Genomic DNA, 16,935 nt, shown 5'->3' on the forward strand with positions numbered 1-16,935 from the left:
GGTTTTAATAGTGAGTATCACATTTTTTTCTGAAACTGATTAATATTTTGCAAAATATACTATAAATGTATAGTATACCATTTGCACTATCCTATATATGGTGTATATACACAATATACCATGGGAGACTGAAAGGTGATCTTATAGAGGTGTATGAAATCATGAGGGGCATAGATAGGGTGGATGCACTCAGTCTTTTTTCCCAGGGTTGGGGAATCAAGAACTAGAGGGCATCAGTTTAAGGTGAGAGGGGAGAGATTTAATAGGAACCTGAGGGGCAAACCTTTTTACACAAAGGTTGGTGGGTATATGGAACGAGCTGCCAGAAGAAGTGGGTGAGGCAGGTACAATAATAACTTTTAAAAGGCAGTTGGACAGGTACATGGATAAGAAAGGCTGAGAAGGTTATAGGCCAGACGCTGGCAAATGGGACTAGCTTAGATGGGGCATCTTGGTCAGCATGGACCAGTCGGGCCGAATGGCCTGTTTCCATGCTGTATGTTTCTGTGACTCTATCGTTCTATGACTTTATTTTGTTGTATTTGATTTGGACTTTGAGTTTTTTTTTAAAAAAAGATCTTTTGCAAGCTAAGAAACATGACCATTTATAAATCTTCCAATGAAGAAACATTAAAGAAGGATCATTTGCTTCTGATCCATGAGTGTCCTTCCTATCTTTTGACACAAACAATGTGTGGGAACTTCAAACAACAGGCAGCTCAAAACTGTGTTTAACTTGGCAATAAAATGCCAGTCTCTGAGGTATGCTTAAACATTCTTCTGAAGCGTATTCTCCCCTACACTGAGGCTCCATTTTGACCACTGTAAAGCTCAGTCAAAACATCGTTTTCTAAAGAATATCTCCCATAAAATTCTGGTACCACCATAATGTGGTACATTGGCATTCAGAGTGATATTGAAAATGTGTATAACTGGCAAAGGTGTAAAAGCCCTAAAGAACATAAGAAACAGAAGCAGTTGGTCTCTCTTGCCTGCTTCACAATTCGATAAGATCATGGCTAACCAGTTATCTCAGCACCACCTTCTCCCTTAAGATAAGATAAGATGAGGTATCTTTATTAGTCACATGTACATCGAAACACACGGTGAAATGCATCTTTTTGTGTAGAGTGTTCTGGGGACAGCCCGCAAGTGTCACCATGCTTCCAGCACCAACATAACATGCCCACAACTTCCTAACCTGTACGTCTTTGGAATGTGGGAGGAAACCGGAGCACCCGGAGGAAACCCACACAGACGCGGGGAGAACATACAAACTCCTTACAGACAGCGGCGGGAATTGAACATGGGTCGCTGGCGCTGCTACAGCATTATGCTGACTGCTACAGTACCGTGCCACCTTATCCAAAAATACATCTCTGGCTTGAATACGTACAGTGACTGAACATTGATAGCCCCTTAGATTGGGAATTTCAAGGATTCACTACACTGAAGAATGTCTTCTCAGACAAATGGCTGACCCTTTATTTTGAAGCTGTGATCCTTGGTTCTATTCACTCCACCTAGGGAAACATTAACCCTGAATCTACCCTGTCATGGCACTATTAAGGTTCTGTATGTTTACACGTATATGTTTTGCCACATGATTTAACCATGTTTTCTAAGTCAGTTGTGGATTTGGACAATAAAAGCAATGATTTGTTTTGTTCTGTACTTCAGCTTTTGGACAGAATGAATGTCACGATCCCGGTATTCCAGTCAATGGAAGACGCTTTGGTGATATCTTCCTATTGGGAAGTTCTGTGTCTTTCCACTGTGATGAAGGCTTCATCAAAACTCAAGGATCTGAGACGATAACCTGTATTATGCAGGAGGGGAATGTTATCTGGAACTCTGCAGTGCCGCGATGTGAAGGTAATCACCAGAAATCTGGGAGGAGTTGATGAGAAGGTGGGGAGAAGATAAGTGGGGATTAATGTAGACGTGGTGTAAGTGGATGGTTGATGGTGGTAGTAGACTCAGTGGGTGGGGAGTCCTTTGTGCTGCATCTCTCTCTGACTTCAAATAGCATGTTCTTTGCAGGAAAGAAGAGGAATTCAGATTAATTTACTGCAGCAAACATCCAAACATGGTTATCCTGTTGTCATGCTACGATGAAATGTGTTCAATTTTTTTCCTTCATTCGATCATACTCGAAACTGGTTTACAGAATTGAAAATGTTTATAGATCAAGACAGTCCATTCATCCATGTGCATGTCTTTGAAAGGACCAACCATCTCAGCCTTTATTTTAAGTGTCAGACAGCCAGCTCGAAGGAAGGGGTGTCAATCTCACCTCTCTGGCAGAAGATTCTTCCCGATCCTGAGGATGGGAATTATTTAGTGCTGTCAGTGAACTGTGGGCCTTGAAAGCTCATTATCCCACTGCAACTTAACAACTCAAAGTCAGCGCAGTTTTGTTTGGGTGGAGGAATGATAGGTTTTTGGATCCGGGTGGTGAACCCTGAAGGTCGAAGAGATCCACATCATCCTTGGATTCAGAGGAAGTACTTATAGAACACAGAACATTGCAGCACAGTACAGGCCCTTTGGCCCACAGTGTTGTGCCGACATTTTATCCTGCTCTAAGATCTATCTAACCCTTCCCTCCCACATTGCCCCCCCATTTCTCTATCATTCATGTGTCTATCTAAGAGTCTCTTAAATGTCCCTAATGGACCTTCCCCAACAGCCTCTGCCGGTAGTGCGTTCCACACACCCACCATTCTCTGTGTAAAAAAACTTACCCCTGACGTCCCCCTTATACCTTCCTCCAATCACCTTAAAATTATGTCCCCTCATGTTAGCCATTGTCGCCCTGGGAAAAAGTCTCTGACTGTCCACTCGATCTATGCCTCTTATCATCTTGTACACCTCTATCAAGTCACCTCTCATCCTCCTTCTCTCCAAAGAGAAAAGCCCTCGCTCACTCAACCTATCCTCGTGGGACATCGTTCCTCTTTGGGCCACAGAGGCTCCATCTCTTAGGGCCCCTGAGTTGTTTTATATTACTGGTCTCCCTGCTCTCTGTCCTTAGCTCTTTATCTATGCATCAAGGGATTTTTTCAAGAACATATTTTCTTCCATTAAAAGTCACTTGGGATTGTACCATACTTTCCAGTTAGAAGCGTTGTGCCCGACCAACACTCTGAGCAACATTGAATACTTCTTAAAAATCTTTATTTATTTTATTAATAATCTGAAATTAATTGCATTCAGTCATTGAATTATTTCCCAATAGATGTATTTTTTCTTACTTACCTTAGCACACCCACTTGCTCATATCCATAGTCCAATAATTGTATGATTATCTTGAGAACAACCCTGGGACATTGGTGTCTTCCACACAGCGGAAAGATCTCATCTTTGCCAAAAATCTTCGTCAGCCCTGTCCCCTGTCATTTTCTATTTCTTCATGAAATAGGGTGCTCAAAATTGGATGTGAAATTATTATGACTTAGCTGATGACTTACAGAGATTGTCTTCCAATTTTAAAAAGGTACAAGTACTGCAGAATGTCGTAACTCCTTTACTCTTTTGTAAAGTGTAATATTTGCTCTCATTCGCTCAAAGTATAAAACTTCATTTATCTTTTGCGGTGATGTGTGTTGTTGTCGGAGTGATTGCCTGAACCTACCCATGTTCCTAAATTACTTCTGGTCTCCTGCACACTCAACCGTCCCCCAGATTGGTCCCAAGATAGATTTCCCTGAGGAAACTATTGTATTAAACATTCTGATCTGATGAAAAAAACTCACCGTTGTTTTCCATTTCTTGGCCAGGAGCCAACTTTCTTTCTCTACTGTTGCATTACTTTCAGTGCACGAGAACAACGAGCAGCAGAACCCAAAATTCCAGTGAAGAGATATGCCAGTGGAGTAAATTTCCAAGCGTGTTAGGATTTTAATGAGGGTTTTGAGGCAGCAACAGTCTCTATAAATTTGGTGAGGCTGGGGAGAGCACTCGTTCTCTATTTTTACTTTTTCTTAGCATTGAAACTGGTCAAAGTGTGCACATACAGGCCCGGTCAGTTCTGAGCTAAAATAGGACTCGGTTCCAGCTTGCATACAGGGCCCTGGTTTCCAAATTAAACTTGGTCGTTTGAGTCCTCTGGAATGGTGAATTCAGTGATGAAATCATTTGAAAATAGAGTCAGATTGCATTTCAGCCCTAACCTCTCTTTGCCTTTGGCAGGCACTGTAGTGTAGCGGTTAGCGTAACGCTATTAGAGCACCAGCGACCTGGGTTCAATTCCGGCCGCTGTCTGTAAGGAGTTTGTACGTTCTCCCCGTGTCTGCGTGGGTTTCCTCCGGGTGCTCCGGTTTCCTCCCACATTCCAAAGACGTACGGGTTAGGAAGTTGTGGGCGTGCTATGTTGGCGCCGGAAGCGTGGCGACACTTGCGGGCTGCCCCCAGAACACTCTACGCAAAAGATGCATTTCACTGTGTGTTTCGATGTACACGTGACTAATAAAGAAATCTTATCTTATTTTGTTCGTTGATTCCAGAAGCTCGTGTGAAATCAGGGAAGTTCACTGTGGTCTCACAAGAAACTGAAGATGCTTGAATCTGGAGTAAAAAACAAAACTGCTGGAAGAAGTCAGCAGGTCAAGCAGCATCTGTGGAGGCAAAGAGATAGACGACATTTCGGGTCAAGATGCAGGGTCCCGACCTGAAACGTCCACCATCCCCTTGCCTCCACAAATTCACTGTGGAATGAGCTGGTCTGTCACAGCGCAACAGATCAACATATAAATGCACCTTGCCACTTTGTTTTGACCAGTGTTGCTTGCAATGCACCCGCCAATTAATTAAGGATTCTCTTGCTGCTGCAGAGCCTCTGGAAATAACAGTCATTAAACAATGATTTGATTACATGAAATAATTGATTGATTGACGAGTGACACGTCTATTTATACACAGTTTTGTATTTTTGTCTTTTTTAGCGCCTTGTGGTGGCCATTTGACAGCACCCAGTGGTATAATACTATCCCCAGGATGGCCCGGATATTACAAGGACTCACTGAACTGTGAATGGGTGATTGAAGCAGAACAAAGGCATTCCATCAAAATAACATTTGACAGGTTATTCATTTTCATTTCTTACAAACAAAAATATTAGCCGTCTTATTATTGCATGTTCCAAAATCTGTATTCTATTATATATATTAAAATCAGGATTAAATCACTATTGGTGCTATCTGACCTGCTGAGTATTCCCAACATTTTCCATCTGTGATAATTTCATTTTGCCTTTGTAGTTACACTTTTCTGCTTATTGTCCATCCCTCTGAAATTACCCTTTCTCAACGAGATAGTGAATGTAGAGGTTAGCGTAACGCTTTTACAGCGCCAGCGACCCGGGTTCGATTCCGGCCGCTGTCTGTAAGAAATTTGTACGTTCTCCCCGTGTCTGCGTGGGTTTCCTCCGGGTGCTTCGGTTTCCTCCCACATTCCAAAGATGTACAGGTTAGGAAGTTGTGGGCATGCTATGTTGGCGCCGGAAGCGTGGCGACACTTGCGGGCTGCCCCCAGAACACTCTACGCAAAAGATTCATTTCACTGTGCGTTTTGATGTACATGTGACTAATAAAGATATCTTATTATTGATATATAATACTTCAACTTGTTTATATCACAGAATTCATCTGTGGTCAAAGACCTGTTTTCTAATCATATGGTATTATTTTTCTCTTATGGTCCTTTTGTGCACTTGTCGGCGATTAGAAACTCAACAGAGCAATTTAAATTTCCTTTTGGAATCCTAGATCTCACGAGAATAGAGTTCCAGGCTCTCTGAAAAATGCTGAAATGTGAAATTTTCCTGCAACATTCATTAAGCAGAATCAGCAGAGAGTATAGACATAATCCACAAACTGGGCAGATAGTACGGTTCAAATCAAACGTGGAAAACACTTTGAAAAGAGCAATTTCAGTTCTGAAGCATCATTGAACATGGAACAGTACAGCACAGAACAGACGCTTCAGCCCACAATGCCTCCACCATCACCCCTGACAGCGCATTCCAGGCACCCACCACTCTCTGTAAAAATACTTGCCTCACAAATCTCTAAACTTTCCCCCTCACCTTAAATTCCCATCAACTGTAATTGTTCCCATCCATGCAACTCGAGCCGTTAAACAGTGCAGAAGAATACCATTGGCATTCATAGACATTGTAGCACTTGGTGTAAAAAAGAACATAGATATTAATATTTTCATCCATTTGTTAAATCCTTAAACATCTTTATCCAAGCCTGCAGTAAGTTATTCCAATATGGATCGAATTTTTGGCTGCCAAACTTCCCTTGGCTTAAGTTTTGTAATAGTCTTCACACTTCATTGCAGGGATATAACACAGTGAACAAATACAAAAGAAAGGTTGTTTTGGTAAATTGGTTTATTATTGTCACTTGTACCGAGCTACAGTGAAAGACTTGTCTTGCATACCGTTCGTACAGATCAATTCATTACACAGTGCATTGAGGTAGTGTAAGGTAAAACTATAAGAGAAGGCAGAGTAAAGTGTCACAGCTACAGAGAAAGTGCAATGCAGGCAGACAACAAGGTGCAAGGTCACAACGAGGTAGATTGTGAATAGGGAGGTAGAATTTATATTCTGCCTGTCTTTCACTCTCCATAGTGGACTCCAGTCTAGGGTGCTACAACATTGCCCAGGACAAACCTGCTCTGAACCAATACTACTATTCTCCAAACACAGATCCAGGAGGTAGATTTCCCTCTTCCACTTACAAGCAGGACAGGGAAAAGATTCCTTTCCAGTAATTCAACCAACATCTCATAAACTATAGCCCAGTGTGTTAACCCAGAATAACATTCAATTCTAATTCAAATATAATTTAGTACGATAAAATGGACTCTTGACCTCACAATCTATCTCATTATGACCTTGCACCTTATTGTCTGCCTGCACTGCACTTTCTCTGTAGCTGTGACACTTTACTCCGCATTCTGTATTGTTTTACCCTGTACTACCTCAATGCACTGTGTAATGAATTGATCTGTCTGAACAGTGTGCAAGACAAGTTTTTCACTGTACCTCAGCACATGCGACAATAATAAGCTAATTCCAATTCTTAATTCTCTTCCCCACACATAAATAAACTCTTTCTTGAAAAGAAATTATATGATTCCTTATGCATCTCATGGGTCCCAGCTGGTAACTCAGGATATGTAAGCACACAGCTATCTTAAATGTATCAATTAATCCTTGCTGTCATATAAGGCGTGATACGAATATAATGCACGATGCATACTCTAAAATACATGCTGCTCATTAAACATATTTAAGTTACTTGTCATTCCAGTGGTAGTTTCGGTTGGCCACACACCCAGTCCTTTTGTCAAAGTTTATCTTGCTTAAACCAGTATTTGACGAGGATTGGAGACACAAGAGACTCCAGATACTGAAATCTGGAACAACACAAGCGATGCTGGAGGAACTCAGCGAGTCAGGCAGCATCTGGGGAGGGAAATGGACAGTCGAGGTTTCGGGTCGAGACCCTTTCCAGCATGAAGGCGAGAGGTTTCAACCAGAGGTGGGGTCTCGACCTGAAACATCAACTGACCATTTCCCTTCGTAGATGCTGCCTGACCTGTTGAGTTCCTCCAGCATCTTGTGTGTTGCTCCATTTTACAAAGAATGGCTGTTTGCCCCCTTCTTTAAAAAACACTTTAGTCATCACATGCATTGTTCAAACTTACTCGTGATATAAAATGCAGGCACAGAGAAAATTGGCATGCATTCTTCAATTGCAGTTTTTATGAAAACGTAAGTATTTGAACATAGAGCACAGAACAGTACAGCACAATACAGGCCCTTCGGCCCACAATGTTGCGCCGACCTTTAAATCTCGCCTAAGGCTATCTAACCCCTTCCTCCCACATATCCCTCTATTTTAAATTCCTCCATACGCCTGTCTGGTAATCTCTTGAATTTGACCAATGTACCTGCCTCCACCACCACCCCAGGCAGCGCATTCCATGCCCCAACCACTCTGGGTAAAAAAAACCTTCCTCTGATATCTCCCTTGAACTTCCCACCCATTACTTTAAAGCCATGCCCTCTTGTATTGAGCATTGGTGCCCTGGGAAAGAGGCGCTGGCTGTCCACTCTATCTATTCCTCTCAATATCTTGTACACCTCTATCATGTCTCCTCTCATCCTCCTTCTCTCCAATGAGTAAAGCCCTAGCTCCCTTAGTCTCTCCTCATAATGCATACTCTCTAAACCAGGCAGCATCCTGGTAAATATCCTGTGCACCCTTTCCAATGCTTCCACATCCTTCCTATAATGAGACGACCAGAACTGGACACAGTACTCCAAGTGTGGTCTAACCAAGTTTTATAGAGCTGCATCATTACACTGCGGCTCTTAAACTCGATTCCTCGACTTATGAAAGCTAACACCCCATAAGCTTTCTTAACTACCCTATCTACCTGTGAGGCAGCTTACAGGGATCTGTGGATATGCACCCCCCCCTCACCCCCAGATCCCTCTGTTCCTCCACACTGCCAAGAATCCTGCCATTAACTTTGTTCAAACTTCAGAAGCATCACTGTTCCTATTAATAGCTCAGTTACCAAATGGTAGTTCTGGTGTGGTCTCTGATCTGTACAGTTGTATCTCAAACATTGGCATCATCGCTGTCCATGGGGTAAGGGTGTTGGGTGATGCTATGTAGAGGAGATAAGAGAGAGTGCTTTCTGCACATGGACTCATGCCTGCATGAGTCACTGCTTCTGAGAAAGGAGAGAAAGTCAATGAAGCACAAAACAATTCATGTTTCAGCTGGAGGCCATATCTTGAAAGAAGCCATTTGTCCTCAAGTTCTGTTGAAAATTTTGATTGCGAGAGTAGGAATAAAGTACGAAGAAAGTCTGCTCAAATTTCAGGTGTCTTAAACAAATATAAACGTTATGTGTCATCACAAGTAGATAAGTTGGCTTTAAAGACTCATCTCTCTCTGGGTTGGTATCACTGGAACTAAATATTCTTAAAGTTAAGGATAAGGCTGGAGGACCCACTGTAATTTGGAGTCAGAGCCTTCCTTGCAGTCTGCCTGCAATCACTTTGGAAAGTGATTTGGTTTTTGAAACCGTTAGCAATTATTCCTCAAACTTTTAACTGCATATTGAGATTTCTATCTTGGGAAAAAAAATTGTGATGTGCAATTATAACTGTGAGAGATATTAATTTACTTGTGATATTCAATGCAAGTTCACTGCAAGATTAACTCTGTTCCGTCTCTCTCCTTTGAGCGGAAACTGTCTCTCGAGGCAAACAATAGCCTCTTTTGAGCGTTGCACTGAGCTGGTTCATTGAGCCTGCTTAAAACTTATCACCCATGCATGTCTGTCAATTTATTTTCCTTTGAATTTGTTTGGGAAGGTATATTTAAGCAAAATTATCACGCAAAAGAAAGGTTATTAATACAGTAACATGGTAAATCTTGAGACCTGAATTTACACACTAAAATAGTATTGTTTAAAAGTTAAGTGGTTGGTCTGACATTACTTTGTTGCTATTTTATCGGAGGTGTCACATAGTTTGAATTTCAAGCAAGTGCATCAAACATTCAAACATCGGTTACCCAGTTAGAACTGCAGTCTCAGAAAGGAAAGATCAACATTGATGAGGAAGATTGGAAAACCTGGAAGCTAGAAGATTGAGTTTGGAAGGCGAAGATTGGGGAAAAAAGCTTTTTTTGGAGTAATTAATTGAATTCATATTTTCTTTTTATTTATTCATTTTCTGGGATGTAAGTTTTGCCAACAATGCCAGCAGGTAATAACCAGCTCTCAACCTCCTTCAGAAGGTGGTGTATCACCTTCTTGAAGTGCTGGATCCCTGGTGAAGGTCACAGTGCTACGGTAGGGTAGATCTGTGACAATTAATATATTTCCAAGTCAGGGCGATGTGTAATTTGGACGGAAGCCTGCAAGTAATGGTGTTCTCGTGCACTTGCTGCCCTTGTCCTTTCATGTTCTTGGGAGGTGCTTTGGGAGCAATGTAAGTGAACAACTGCAGTGCATTTTGTAGCTGGTTCACACTGTAGCCACGAGGTGCTGACGAAGGGGGAATGAATGTTCATTGTGGCAGAAGGGCTGCCAATCAAGTGGGCTGCTTTGTCCTGGATCATGCTAGTTTGATGTACAGTGTTGATGAGCAGAGGGATGTTGGGCTCCAAGTCCATAGCTCCCTAAAAGTGGCTGCACAGGTTCATAGGGTGGTGAAGAAGGCATTTGGCATGCTTGCCTTTGTTAGTTGAGGCACTAAGTTCAAGAGTCAGGAAGTTATGTTGCTGCTTTATAAAACTCTGGTTAGGCCACATCTGGAGTATTGCATTCAGTTCTGGTCGTCCCATTACAGGAAGGATGTGGAGGCTTTGGAGAGGGTGCAGAAGAGGTTCACCAGGATGCTGCCTGGATTGGAGGGTATGTGCTGTAAGGAAAGGTTGGACAAACTAGGGTTGTTTTCTCTGGAGCGGCAAAGGCTGAGGGGAGACCTGATGGAGGTTTATAAAATTATGAGAGGCATAGATAGAGCCGACAGCTTGTATGTTTTTCCGAGGGTTGAAATGTCTAATACTGGAGGGCATGCATTTAGGGTGAGGGGGGGGTAAGTTCAAAGGAGATGTGCGAGTCAAGTTTTTTACACAGAGAGTGGTGGGTGCCTGGAATGTGCTGCCTGGGTTGGTGGTGGAGGCAGATACGACAGAGGCATTTAAGAGGCTCTTAGATAGGCACATGAATGTGCAGAGTATGGAGGGATATGGACATTGTGTAGGCAGAAGTTTAGTTTGGCATTTAATTATGAGTTTAATTATTTTGGCACAACATCATGGGCTGAAGGGCCTGTTCCTGTGCTATACTGTTCTGTGTTCTATGCCGAGCTTCTTGAGATTTGTTGAAGATTCACTCATCCAGATAAGTGGAAAGTATGCCTTGGTGTTGCTGACTTGTGCCTTGAAGATGGTGGAAAGTCTCTGTGTGTCAGGGATGGGTTACCTGGTCCACATAATTTTTATTCTGAGAAGTCGTGAATGGAATTGTGCATTATGCAATCATCAGCAAATATCCCCACTTCTGATCGTGTGATGGAAGGAAGACCATTGATGAAGCAGATGGAAATATTTGGGCCCAGGACACTGCCCTGAGGAAATCCTGCAGTAACATCTTGGGATCGTGTTGTTTGACCTTCAACAACAGCAACCATCTCTCTGTGCTGAAGCCCTGGCTCCAACCATTGGAGTGTTTTCCCCTGGATGTCAGTCAAATACAGTTTTACCGGGTTTTCTTCATGTTAGACCGACAGAACCAGAACCAGAATCAGATTTATTATCACTGACATATGTCGTGAAATGTGTTGTTTTGCGGCAGCAGTACAGTGCAAGGCGTAAAAATTACTGTAAGTTACAAAAATAAATAAATAGTGCCAAAGAGGAATAACGAGGCAGTGTTCATGGGTTCACCGACCGTTCAGAAATCTGATGGCAGAGGGGAAGAAGCTGTTCCTGAATCATTGAGTGTACGTCTTCGGGCTCCTGTACCTCCTCCCCGATGGTAGTAACGAGAAGAGGGCATGTCCCAGATGGTGAGGGTTCTCAGTGATGGATGCCGCCTTCTCGAGGCACCACCTCTTGAAGATGTCCTCGATGGTGGGGAAGGTTGTGCCCGTGATGGAGCTGGCTGAGTCTACAACCCTCTGCAGCCTCCTTTGATCCTGCGCATTGGAGCCTCTGTACCAGGCGGTGATGCAACCAGTACATCTGTAGAAATTTGCAAGAGTCTTTGGTGACGTACCGAATCTCCTCAAACTCCTAATGAAGTCAAGCTGCTGACGTGCCATCTTTGTGATTGCATCAATGTGTTGGGCCCAGGATAGTTCCTCTGAGATGTTGATGCCCAGTACCTGAAAGCTGCTCACCCTTTCCACCGCTGACCCCTCAATGAGGACTGGTGCGTGTTCTCCCGACTTCCCCTTCCTGAAGTCCACAATCAATTCCTTGGCATTTGAGCTGTGCCTAGACAAATGCAACCTTGGTGGCAAGAACATTTACTCTCACTTGTGGAATTCATCTAATTAGCCCATGTGGAAAACAGCTGTAAAAAGGTCTAAAACCAACTCGTCCTGGATAGGAGCAGGTTAATGGAGAGGAGTTGTGTTTCAGCAGATTTGTTAATGACACCTTCTGTCACTTCCCTGATGATAGCGCGTAGGCTGATTGGGTGGTAATGAGTTGAGTTGGATTTATTTTGCTTTTGTGAACCAGTGCACACCAGGCAGCTTCTCATGTTGTTCAGTGGTATCGTACTGAGGCAGCTCAGTTAGAGGCAGGGCTAGTTCTGGAGCACGGACACTTGTTATTAGTTATTTTTAAAACAATTTGGATGGGAATGTACAAGGATTGATTAGTAAGTTTGCAGATGGCATGAAATTAGGAGGTGCTGTTGATAGTGAAGAAGGTTATTGTAGATCACAGGGGGATCTTAATCAGTTCAGGAAGTGGGCTGAGGAGTGGTAAATGGATTTCAATACAGGTAAGTGTGAGGTGATGCATGGGAGTTATTCAATGAATAGTAGGGCACCAGGGAGCGTAATGAAACAGAGGGACCTAGGATTATAACTGCATAGTTTGTTGAAAGCAGCATCACAGGTCGACAGGGTGGTGAAAAAGGCGTTTAGCACACTGGTCTTCATCAGTCAGGGCACTGAGTACAAGAGTTGGAACATTATGTTGCAGTTGTACAAGTCAATGGCGAGGCCGCACTTGGATGACTATGTGCAGTTTTGGTCACCCTGTTATAGGAAGCATGTGGTTAAACTGGAAAGAGTGCAGAAAAGATTTACGAGGATGTCGCCAGGATTCGAGGGCCTGGGTTATAGGGAGAGGTTGGCCAGGCGAGGTCTTTATTCCTTGGAACGTAGGATAATGAGGAGTGACCTCGTAGAAATGTTTAACAACACATTTGAATTCACAGGCTTGTTGAAATTACAAGACATTGATGATAGTGAAGAAGGTTATCGTAGATTACAGGGGGATCTTGATCAGTTAGTGAAGTGGGCTGAGGATACCCCTGTAATCTACGATAACCTTCTTAGCTCTTATCAATGTCTCGCAATCTCGTGTTATCTTCAAATTTACTGATCAAGCCTTGTGCATTCACATCCAAATCATTTATGTAAATAATGAATAACAAGGGTCCCAACACTATCCCCCTGCGGCACACCACAAGTCACCGGCCTCCGTGCCGAGAAGCAACCTTCAACCACCCTTTGCTTCCTGCCTCCGAGCCAATTTTGAATCCAGCTAACTAGCTCTCCCTGGATTCCATGAAACCTAACCTTCCAGACCAGCCCACCATGTGGGACCTTGTCGAAGGCCTTGCTAAAGTCCAAATGGACAACAACCACTGCCCTCCCCTCATCTACCCTTTTGGTTACCTCTTCAAAATGGGACGTTATAGAGATTGATATTGAGAAAGACAACTATGAATGATTAGAAATGATAAACAGAGAGTGGGAGAATATATTAAGGGGTCTATCTTCTTTAAAAACAGATTAATTGTCAGACCTAGTTAAAATGGATCGCACACTCTTAGAATAAGAAAGAGAGGCACTAAAACCAGAGGCTCTGGCTATGATTTTCCAATGGACTGAAAGGTTCCTGCTGTATTGCAGTGTAACTGCTTGCGGTTTATCTTGCAAGCAAGTGGGCGCACTGTTCTCAAAGTGAAAGTCAGGACCACCCTCACTCCTCGACACCTTGCCTCAGGATCCTTGCAGGATATCTCTACTGATGTATGCTATTTCGGACACATTTTGCTGCTCTGTTTTTGCACGCTTGAGTTACGACGAAGGGTCTCTGATCTGAAACTCTGTCCTCATCTCCCCACAGATGCCACCCGAGCTGCTGAGTATTTCCAGCATTTTCTGTTTTTGTTTTAGATTTCCACCATCTGCAGTTTTAATTTTTGATTTTCACTCGTTCTTCCTCGCTACTAGATTGCAGAAGTCAAGAATGGATCAACCAGATGATATGGAGAACCTTCCATTTTTTGAGAAGTGTGACCTCTGCAATCACTTCTAGATAGGGCAGTTGGCTCCAAAGAGCGGCTCCTAAATGGACCAGTATTCATAAAGGGTTTTCATGCCTTTATGGGCACTCTCTGAAAATGTCCCGTCATGAAAGTCCTTTGTACAAGGAAGCAGCTTCCTGCACAAACTATTTGTAAGAAGCCTGTGCTTTTCATGCCCTACCCACCATTGGAATTGGAATTGGTTTATTATTGTCACTTGTACCGAGGTACAGTGAAGAACTTGTCTTGCATACCGTTCGTACAGGTCAATTCATTGCACACAGTGTGTTGAGGTAGTACAGAGTGCATTGGGTAAAATACAGAGTAAAGTGTGACAGCTACAGGGAAGTGCATTGCAGGTAGACAATAAGGTGCAAGGTCAAACAAGATAGATTGTGAGGTCAAGAGTCCATCTCATCGTATAAGGGAATCGTTCAATAGTCTTACCACCGTGGGATAGAAGTTGTCCTTGAGCCTGGTGGTACGTGCCCTAAGGCTCCTTTATCTTCTGCCTGATAGGAGAGGAGAGGATAGAGAATGACCCCGGGTGGGTGGGGTCTTTGATTATGCCGGCTGCTTCACCAAGGCAGCTAGAAGTGTAGACAGATTCCATGGAGGGGAGGCTGGTTTCCGTGATGCGCTGGGCTGTGTCCACAACTCTCTGCAGTTTCTTGCGGTCCCGGACAGAGCAGTTGCCGTACCAGGCTGTGATGCATCCAGATAGGATGCTTTCTATGGTGCATCGATGATGACTCTCACCCTCCTCTCCCATCCTTGAAGCATCCACTCTTTCTGTGGCAGCACTCCTCAGTAACTGAAAGAGTGCTAGATTAATTGTGCTATGACATCCTGAGATCAGAACCATGAAGAAAAGTAACAAGTTCCTTTCCTTTCACCTGCTTATCCTCAAATGAAGTTGGATTATACATGATACAGCAAACATCATAGTCCATCTTGGTAGTTTCAGACCTGGTGGCATCAAAATCAATTTCTCCACCTTGTGGTAACCACTCCCCTCTGTCCCATTCCCCTTTGTTTTCCTGGTCCCATTGCCCCTTCTCTTTCCCCTCCCCCATCCTCACCCTCACGACCTGCCCCTCACCCACACCCTCCTCCCTCTGGTCCCCCACCTCCTTCCCTTTATTCCAGGCTCCACTGTCCTCTTCTGTCAGATTCCGTCTTCTTCAGCCCTTTGCCTCGTCCACCTCCCAGCTTCTCACCTCAGTCCCACTCCCCCCTCCCCTACCCACCAATCTATCTTCCCCCCTCACCCGGACTCACCTGTCACCTGCCAGCTCGTGCTCCTCCCCCTCCCCCCTCCCCCCTTCCACCCTTTTATTCTGGCTTCTGCCCTCCTCCCCCCCAGTCCTGATGAAGGGTCTCGACCCAAAACATCGACTGGACTGTCCGTTTCCCCCCATGGATGCTCCCTGACCTGCAGAGTTACCATAGAACCATAGAACAATACAGCACAATGCAGGCCCTTCGGCCCACCATGTTGTGCTGACCTTCAAACTATTCCTAAGACTACCTAACCCCTTCCTCCCACATATCCCTCTATTTTAAATTCCTCCATATGCTTATCTAACAGTCTCTTGAACTTGACCAACGTATCAGCCTCCACCACCACCCCAGCCAGCGCATTCCATGCACCAACCACTCTCTGGGTGAAAAACCTTCCTCTGATATCTCCCTTGAACTTCCCACCTATTATTTTAAAGCCATGCCCTCTTGTGTTGAGCATTGGTGCCCTGGGAAAGAGGCGCTGGCTGTCCACTCTATCTATTCCTCTCAATACCTTGTACACCTCTATCATGTCTCCCCTCATCCTCCTTCTCTCCAATGAGTAAAACCCTAGCTCCTTTAGTCTCTCTTCATAATCCATACTCTCTAAATCAGGCAGCATCCTGGTAAATCTCCTCTGCAGGAGTTCCTCTAGCGCCTTTGTGTGTTGCTACAGCATTATACAAGGAAATGGCACAGATGAATTTTTAAGCTTTGCTTTGTTTTAAGGACTTTTTGAAACTGTGTTTGGGAGCTCTCTGTGTTTATTTGCTCACTAATCCTCCTTCAGAATCTTGGAAGCGTTGTAATAGATTTAGGATGGCGATGAGGAGGAACTGCTTTTCCCAGGGAGTAGTTAATCTGTTGAATTCTCTGCCCAGGGAAGCAGTAGACGCTACCTCATTAAATATATTTAAGAGACTGTTAGATAGATTTTGCATCGTTGGGGAATTAGGGGTTATGGGGAAAAGGCAGGTAGGTGGATCTGAGTCCACGGCCAGAGCAGCCATGATCTCATTGAATGGCGGAGCAGACTCGATGGGCCAGATGGCCTCCTCCTGCTCCTATTTCCTATGTTCTAATGTTCTAATGTTCTAATGCCAAGTAACTTGATTTGGCCATGTGCCCATGTGTGTTTGGCCAGTGCCCATGCGCTGACTCAAATGTTTTTTGATTCACAGGTTTCAGACTGAAGTTAATTACGACACATTAGAAATCCGGGATGGGCCTGTTAATTCATCACCCTTAATTGGAGAATATCACGGGACGCAAGCCCCTCAGTTTCTCATCAGTACTGGCAACTTCATGTACCTTCTGCTGACGACTGACAACAGCCGTTCCAGTGTTGGTTTCCAGATCCGCTACGAAAGTAAGTTCCTTTCATCTGCTTCCAACAGAGCTACCTGTGCAAGGCAGCTGTACCTATCTCCTCAGACCCTCTGAGACTGCACCCATATTTCCCAGCTCTTCAAACAAAGTTTGAGACGCTGGGGTATTGTGGAATCTGTTCAGTTTACATTGAAAGGAACACTCCATGGCACCAAGAAA

At 43.8% G+C, this 16,935-nt stretch overlaps 1 protein-coding gene across 1 annotated transcript in view; it reads left to right on the forward strand.

Moving 5' to 3' along the window:
• The window catches only part of LOC127575302 (CUB and sushi domain-containing protein 1-like), a 2,402,828-nt gene that overhangs the window by 1,737,323 nt on the left and 648,570 nt on the right, over positions 1-16,935 (forward strand). Inside the window, 3 exon segments of the mRNA XM_052025075.1 lie at positions 1,681-1,875; positions 4,947-5,085; positions 16,569-16,756. Of these exon segments, the coding sequence (XP_051881035.1) occupies positions 1,681-1,875; positions 4,947-5,085; positions 16,569-16,756 (522 nt within the window).

Source organism: Pristis pectinata, chromosome 10 (assembly GCF_009764475.1).
Source record: "Pristis pectinata isolate sPriPec2 chromosome 10, sPriPec2.1.pri, whole genome shotgun sequence".
NCBI lineage: Eukaryota > Metazoa > Chordata > Chondrichthyes > Rhinopristiformes > Pristidae > Pristis > Pristis pectinata.